The 8054-nt window shown below is 33.8% G+C and overlaps 2 protein-coding genes across 2 annotated transcripts; both read left to right on the forward strand.

Annotated features, from left to right (window-relative positions):
* Positions 1-2893: 2893 nt before the first annotated feature.
* Positions 2894-4903, forward strand: LOC106337279 (transcription factor bHLH113). Its single transcript, XM_013776366.1, has 6 exons — positions 2894-3194; positions 3905-4020; positions 4118-4183; positions 4257-4322; positions 4408-4452; positions 4546-4903. Exons 2-6 carry the CDS (start codon positions 3907-3909, stop codon positions 4693-4695), a joined length of 441 nt encoding a protein of 146 aa, XP_013631820.1. The 5' UTR covers positions 2894-3194; positions 3905-3906; the 3' UTR covers positions 4696-4903.
* A 58-nt stretch (positions 4904-4961) lies between these two features.
* On the forward strand, positions 4962-6134 carry LOC106337277 (protein FAM136A). The gene is made up of 3 exons (XM_013776365.1): positions 4962-5313; positions 5605-5742; positions 5830-6134. Exons 1-3 carry the CDS (start codon positions 5185-5187, stop codon positions 6010-6012), a joined length of 450 nt encoding a protein of 149 aa, XP_013631819.1. The 5' UTR covers positions 4962-5184; the 3' UTR covers positions 6013-6134.
* Positions 6135-8054: the final 1920 nt, after the last annotated feature.

Consider the following 8054-nt stretch of genomic DNA (forward strand, 5'->3'; position numbering starts at 1 on the left):
TCATATGAACTTCTTCTTATTTGTATGAATGATAAGTGTTTTCCCCGCAATTGCGTGCTTAATAATTTTACAGAAAATAGTATATAGATATATTATCAATTAAAAAACCATTAGAATAATCTTTTTTGTATGAAATATTTAATAATTAACTGAATATTAATTTTTAATATATGATAAACTTTTTATAATAATTTACTGCACTATTTATTACTCTATTAAATTTTATAAAAACTCACATATTATGAATACATTATTTAATAACCATCTATAAATATTTTTACTTGATTAAAAATTAGCAATAAAAATTTTTGAATTTAAAAAAAATACTTTAAGGATTTTATTAGACATTTTTATGGAACAAACATATCACTTTTCATTACTATTGGTTAGTTCTTTGAGAACACCAGTTTGTTACTTTTTACAATCTGACGATTTCTCAAACCTGTATCTACCTACAAGAAAAAGTGTTAAAAGTGGACTATGGTGTAGTATTAAACTCCAAAACCTTAAAAGTAAACTTTAGTTTTCATATTATCAACAATTTGGTGTAATATGAACATTACTATAATAAATTCATGAAATTCATATGAATATTTCCATTTACCAATATTTGATTTACTTAGTTTAGAATCATGAAAAAATAAAACAATATTAAAAATTGTTTGTAAAGTTTTACACAATGCCATTACTCTGCTGCTTAAAAACCCAAATCCCCTAACTGCCATGGAGCAAGCAAATTCATGCATATACTTATTCGAGAAAAAGAAACAACTATAAAATACATGATTTCTACCATGCACAACCAGCTATTCCCTATTAAATAAGATTTGTTTTTCACCAAAAAATATATAATACAATAATTTTGTGTAGATCCAAAGTGGTACGTCTAACTATATGAGACAATGAGGCGGCTAATTTCAGAGAGCTAAATCGCATATCTACCAGAAAAAACCAAATCGTAATCATCACAAGTATAATTCCACGGTTACATGAAGGTAATAAACTAAACGTAAAGTTTATGTCAAACTAAATGCTTACAAATATTTCACTTTTACAAGAAAACTATCACTCACAACCCACCAGGATCACACTTTTACTTTGACAACGACATTGATATCATACAACGCTTCCAAAAGAGGAATAAACTGCTATCCTAGGCCTGATGGCATCGATAATATTAAAATTACATTACTGCTTCCTACGTCAATTAAAATAATCATTGTATCAATAAGTAGTAATAGCCATCGATAATACTTTTTTTTTTACATTCAATGATTATTTTAATCCTAACGCAATTTTACATTAAACATAATTTAGACAAAAATATATTAATCTAATATGATATTCTACTTTAACATTTTCATAGAAAATAAACCGGTCCTACTATATACAAAGAGAGAGAGAGCCTCCAGTGAGAGATATAACCTGTTATCATTGTTGACATTAATGTTAAGCATTTAAACTTGGGAAGAAACTAAGAAACTAGAAAGGTAGCTTGCAAAAATCTAAGGTGACCTCTTCTTTTGTTTTTCTGCTGGATTTGTTATAAGAAGAGATTTAAATTAACTTTTCAGGTTTGCTTTAAGTTGATATTATGCTATTTTATTTGTTCATATTCTAAATGATCAGAACCTAGTTCAAGCTGATACAAACTCGATGATATTCGTTTCACAGTTTAGGTTCTAGTTAGGTTGAATTGTTTATCTATAATTTAATGAGAGAAAAAACAAAAGACAGTTCATATTTATATAGAAATTTGCGACACTGTATAGCATCGACGGTGTCTGTATGAATGTACTGGGGAAATCAACCGAAAGGTACAATGCATTAAACCTCTCTCGTAGAAAATTCCACGCATAAAGTTGTAAAGGAAGAGACAGATGCTGCAGAATTGGTCAAAATCATTTTGACAAATCTAAATAAAAAACAATCAAATGTCACTTTCAAAATAATTACTAGCGACAAAAAAAAAATACTACTCTCTCTGTTTTTTTTAATATAAATCGTTTTAGAAATTTTTTTATGCTCTAAATTATACGAAGTTTTCGGTTTTTTTATGTAAAATTTATTAATACTTAATGTTATATGACCAATGATAATATACCTTCTATTTTATTATTGGTTGATTTGTGGTTAGATAAATAATTAATGATATTTTTGTTTAGAAAATATAAAAAACTAATGAATTTTTAATAAGTACAATTTTGAAACGATTTATATTAAAAAATGGAGCGATTAGTGTTTTGTGTTATTATAATGAAAATAAAATGAAAGCGACATCAATCTGGGACTGGGGTAAAAGGACCCCCTGCTCTCTTCATTGGTTGAGTTGTACATTAGCTGTCAAATTATTACATCTCAATATACATTCGTTTTTTTTGGGACAAATCAATATACATTCTCCAAATATATACATTTAGATGGATAGTACAACCACATTCTTGGAGTTACTTCCCAATTTCTATTGTAAATAAGTCATCATATAAATCTTAAAATTACTGAGTTGCTTCATTATACTACATGTACTATGACTCCTGATCTTGGAGTTACTTCCCAATTTCTATTGTAAATAAATCATCATATAAATTTTAAAATTACTGAGTTGCTTCATTACATTATGTATTATGATGTCAGGAGTCACTGCCTATATCTTTACATTTTATCTACAATAAACCGGTATAATTTTACATTTAAAACTGAAACAAAGTTGTTAATTTATATATATAGCTAGTATCCTGATAAATTTATGTAATATATATAAATATATATATAGATATACAGTATTTGTCTCACAAGAAAATCTAGATTTAATGAGAATTAAATGACGAAAAGAAAGAAACAAAATAAAGAAAAAGACATATGAAACGTAGTCCCCCTCTTCTCTTTGCTTTCTTCTATACACAAACAAAGTTCTCTCTCTCTCCCTCATGTCTAGTTTTCTGCGGTTGCCCTATCTCATGACCCTTTAGGTTAACGGCGTTTTCATCAAACCTCCGGTTTATGCGTCACCGCAGGAGCTCGAGTTTTCATTAAAGTCGTGGACTTTCTTTTCAAGATCAAAAGCCTTTTTTTGTGCTTTTGGGTTATAAACCAAAAAAACACATGGAAGCTTAGAAGAAGAAAGCTTTCAGAGTTTGTGAGGTTGTTGTTGGTTAGTTTGTTGTTTTCTAGCAAATGCTGAGTCTCTTCTCTCTGTAAGTTCTTTGATTTCTCCTTTCCATTCATTTCCTCTGTTTTTTTCTACACTTTTGGTATTGTTTACCAACTTAAACTATCTAAACACTAATCTTAATCATATAGAGCAAGATGGATTGAAGATTTTTTTCTGCTCTTTTTGTCGTTGTTGTTGTTATCACCTTAATGATTTAACCAGTTATACTCATTAAATGAACTCATATATGAGTTAATTTCGTGGTTTCTTGATTTAAGAAAATGTTGAATCTGAAAGTTGATTAAGAAAATGTATTGTCTATGATTGTGCATATAAAATGTATTGTCTCCGTATGGAAGCAAAGTATGATATCATATTTTAAACATCTATGATTGTGCTACTAAACTCAAAAATAATATACTTCAAACTGATAAGATCTTAGGGGCTTAACCTCTGACAATTATCTACTTTCTTTGACTTTGGCTACTAATTTTATAATCCAAAGCCGTGTGTATTGGTTGCTCCAAACACTTTTGTAGTTCAAATTTCATTTTAAAAATTTACAACCAAGTCACCAGTTTGTTTGTCTGTCTGAGGGTACCTTCAAAAAGACAAGTTGTTTTTGAGTTGTAATGTTATTTTTTTTCAGCTGCAACTTGCTTTACTAGATGAGCCATGATATTAGCTTCTCCCAACATGGTCTTTATAAAAGGGCATCAAGTAAACGACCGATCTTTTTGTTTTGATACCAAGGAATGGAATATTCTAGAGACTCGGCAGGGATGATGATGGAGAATAAGCGCAATGTCTACTCTCTTGAAGAAGGCAGCATTAAACGACACAAGTCTGATCTCTCTTTCTCTTCCAAGGTCTTATGATGATTTTCTCGATCTTCATGCTAAATGACCTTACCACATTCGTGGACCAACATGCTAATGAGTTAATGACCCGTCTGTGGTTTAACAGGAGAGGAAGGATAAGGTGGGAGAACGTATCTCAGCTCTTCAACAGCTAGTTTCCCCTTATGGAAAGGTACTAACTATTCCGTCTGAAATTTCCTTTTCAAGCGACATACATGATCAAGCCCCTCTCTCTTTCTCTGCAGACCGACACAGCATCAGTACTTCTAGAGGCGATGCAATACATTCAGTTTCTTCAAGAACAAGTCAAGGTCTGCTCTGTTTCCTTCACTGTTTCGTAACAGAACAGGCTGCATTTGTCCATCTTCTGATCCTACAATGACTTTTTCTGTACAGGTTCTAAGCGCTCCATATCTGCAAGCAACCCCAATTACTACACACGTGAGCAAAATATTGACCCCCTTTCTTTAACTAGGATTGCAATTAAAAATATGTGATTTCGACTCACCATCTCTTGCTTGTCTCCGTAACCAGGAGGAGGTGGAGGAGTACATTTTGAGAAGCAGAGGGTTATGTCTTGTCCCAATGGAGTACACAGTAGGTGTTGCTCAGACCAATGGTGCTGATATTTGGGCTCCTGTAAAGACTCCTGCTTTCAGTCTCCAGTCTAATTCCCCCATCTGATGATCTGTCTTTCTCAAGATTAAATGAAAGATAATAAAAAAATGTTAGTGGTCTGATGATGATGCCTATGTAACACATATATAAATTGATGAAGACCAATGAAGTTGTCTCATAGTCAGTGATGTCTGTTTCTGTAATTCTTACTGCTTAATCTCCCAACTCTGTGGTGGCTTCATCCCATTACTTGAATTTGAATAAGTTGTCTACACTGATAGTGATTTGATTCTAATGATAAATTTAAGTTCCTAAGGGAATTAGCTTAAGCTCCAGACTCCAGCGGCCTAGTAACATACATAGCACGCTGAGATCGATCACTACAGAACCAACTCATACATACGAACCGGTCACTGACGGATATAACATCCGGTTTATTAGGAATCCGGTCTAAAACAATACCGTACCTCTTAAAGAGCAGCTGCAGCTGCAGCTAAACCCTAAGCCCTAAAATCACCATCAGATCAGAGAGAGAGAGATTACGATCGATCGACGATGGATCACATAGCTGCGGCGGAGGAGCAAATCGTATCGGAGAGGCTAAGAAGAAAGCTTGAAGAAGTTAATGTAGCAGCTCAGTCTCAGCTTTTTCCTATCCAAGATCACATCAATTTCACCCTCCAGGTATCTTTTCGATTCACAGCTTTAGCCTTCTGGGCATAGAACATCTTTACTGGGTTTGATCCAATCTTTCTTCTTTAAATTCAATTCTCCAGAAGCTGTCACCTTTTACTTTTTTTTTTTTTTTGCAATTTTAGCTTCGTGGAAAGTAAGCAACTTTTGTTTTTGATGAATTGAGTTAGATATCTATTTGATTAGAGACTATAGATAAAAAAAAGTTATCTAAGTTGTGAAACACCTTCTCTTTTGTTACATTGAGTTACATGAATCTGTATTTCATTTTCATTGTTGCAGCAAGCCTATTTCAAATGTGCATATGAGTGCTTTGACAGAAGAAGAAATCAAGAGGATATTAGTAACTGCGTCGAGCACTGCAGTGTCCCCGTTGTCAAATCTCAGCAGCATTTTGAGAATGAAATGGCTCAGTTTCAGGTAGTATATCTCCACTAGAAAGAGATTCAAAGTGCTTATAAAAGATGATGATGAAGAACTGATGATTTTTGCATTTCTGTTGTATAGGAAAGACTGAACAGATCATTGGTGGTGTGTCAAGACAAATTTGAGGCTGCAAAGCTCCAGAAGATAAGGCCTGAAGCGGTTAACGAAATGGAGAGCTGCGTGCACAAAGCCATTGAAGAGAACCTCAACACATTACCTCACATTGTTCAGAGAATGAAGACAGCATTTAACATAGCTAACTAAAACCTCAGCCACTTCTCCTCTCGGGGACATCTCAGAACAGTGAACTCCAGGACCTGAGTTGAATATTGCAGACTTTAAAGACCTTTTGTGTTGTCTAATTATATGATTTACAATTTTTTTTATTCTTCTTATATAAAGAGATTGATAGGTTTACATTGGGCACTGGAAAGATAACTGTTTTTATTTGTTTTGTTCTTTTCGGCCTTGAATCACAATCAGAAAAGACATGTCTCAATCAAATACTGTATCCTCAAGCTTTGTATAGTAACAGAGCAATCACATGTTTCAAAGCCGACTGTATAGCCAATCTCTGTAGCCCATAACCACAAGATCAGTTTAACAAATAATAAAAACTCACATGGATTCCAATTACGGTGTAAAACAATTTGAAGCTATAGTCGGAAAGTGCAGTTAAGTGGATCACCAAATAACATAGTATGACAGTTAGACAAGAGTTTCAAAAAGCATAACTAGAACAATCACTGCTCCATAGAGAATGAACAACTGAAACAAGAGGATATATGATACCATTGTATCTAAGATAAGATGAAAACCATGGTAGACAACTGAGAATATTCATTCCGAGAACCGAAAACTTTATAATAAAAACACAAAAACAATGGAAAGAGAAGGGCTCTAATCAAGACCACATGATATACAAGACAAGAACTTAAGAGCCAGTATCCGCTCCAAAGTCCTAAAATCATTCCATAAGCTTCATGTCTTCAACATGGTTCAGAAATATGTGTACTTTAAAACGCTTCTCAAACGCTCCCATTCCCTGGATTTCAACTCTGGTTATATATTCTTTGACCAAATTGTAGTAGTAAACACGGAAAGGGTCGGATGGAAAGAATTAAGCACTTGAATAACCGTTACACGATGGTTGATGGGAAGTTGTTGTATAAAGGAAGGTTGGTTATTCCTCGCAGTTTGAAACACATTCCGGTGATACTTACTGAAAGTCATGATTCTTTGGCTGGGGGACATTTTAGTGTATTTAAAACTCTCAAGCGGATTCAGGAAGGGTTTTATTGGACTCATATGGTTAAGGATGTTTAGGATTATGTTTTAACTTGTGATGTTTGCCAGTGCCAAAAATATTCGACTCTTTCACCTGCAGGATTATTGCAGCCTCTACCTATTCCAGAGCAAGTTTGGGAGGCTCTATCAATGGATTTTATAGAGGGCCTTCCTCTATCAGGAGGGGTGAACGTTATATTTGTAGTAGTCGACAGGTTGAGTAAGTTTGCTCACTTTCTGAAGTTAAAGCACCCTTTCACCGCAGTAGATGTGGTTGAGATGTTTGCTAAGGAGGTTATTCGACTTCACGGCTATCCTAAGTCGATTGTTTCGGATCGAGACACGATTTTCTTGAGTTCATTTTGGAAAATTTTTGTTTCGACTGAGTGGAACACAACTGAAGTATATCACAACCCTTCTCCCCAAACATATGGTCAAACCGAAGTACTTAATAGGTGTTTGGAGACTTACTTGAGATGCTTTGCGTCTGCACATCCTAAGTGATATACCATTGATTTGACCCATTTTCATCCATGGTATATAAGTGTTTTACTATCTATATATTATATATTCTATCCTATTAGGTATGTTTTCAGGTTCAGAAGTATCTTGGAGTAAAGTGATAATTATGGAGCATTTAGAAGCTTAAAAGAGATTTCATCCGAGCTGACCATTAGAGGTCGATATGCAGAAGAAGCAATGGATCGCTGCATATCCAGTGCCGTCGATCGATACAGAAGAGAAGCCTCGACGATTGAAGATTATGATCGATCGATGTCGAGATGCGGAACACACGGCTTGGTTCCAGCCGACTTTAAACCCAAGGCTTCACCAAATTACAAGATTATCCCTGACGAGTTTTTAACCTAATAGTTATATACTTACCTAAGTGTTAGGAGGAAGGAGATCTTTTACCATCATTGTATTCTTACTTTCAACAAGAGATAGAGAGAGAGTTTTAGGAGAAAAAATCATAGAGAGATTTGTGATTGGAACTCCATTGATTCATCTATTCTATT

Source organism: Brassica oleracea, chromosome C4 (genome assembly GCF_000695525.1).
Source record: "Brassica oleracea var. oleracea cultivar TO1000 chromosome C4, BOL, whole genome shotgun sequence".
Lineage (NCBI taxonomy): Eukaryota > Viridiplantae > Streptophyta > Magnoliopsida > Brassicales > Brassicaceae > Brassica > Brassica oleracea.

What these genes read in the sequence shown, in the direction of transcription:
- LOC106337277 (XM_013776365.1), top strand. Translation starts at nt 5,185, where the DNA reads ATGGATCACATAGCTGCGGCGGAGGAGCAAATCGTATCGGAGAGGCTA. An exon ending in ACATCAATTTCACCCTCCAG is followed by an intron (nt 5,314 to 5,604) that starts GTATCTTTTCGA and finishes TCATTGTTGCAG; the next exon opens with CAAGCCTATTTCAAATGTGC. An exon ending in ATGAAATGGCTCAGTTTCAG is followed by an intron (nt 5,743 to 5,829) that starts GTAGTATATCTC and finishes TCTGTTGTATAG; the next exon opens with GAAAGACTGAACAGATCATT.
- LOC106337279 (XM_013776366.1), top strand. Translation starts at nt 3,907, where the DNA reads ATGGAATATTCTAGAGACTCGGCAGGGATGATGATGGAGAATAAGCGC. An exon ending in TTCTTCAAGAACAAGTCAAG is followed by an intron (nt 4,323 to 4,407) that starts GTCTGCTCTGTT and finishes TTTTCTGTACAG; the next exon opens with GTTCTAAGCGCTCCATATCT. An exon ending in CAACCCCAATTACTACACAC is followed by an intron (nt 4,453 to 4,545) that starts GTGAGCAAAATA and finishes CTCCGTAACCAG; the next exon opens with GAGGAGGTGGAGGAGTACAT.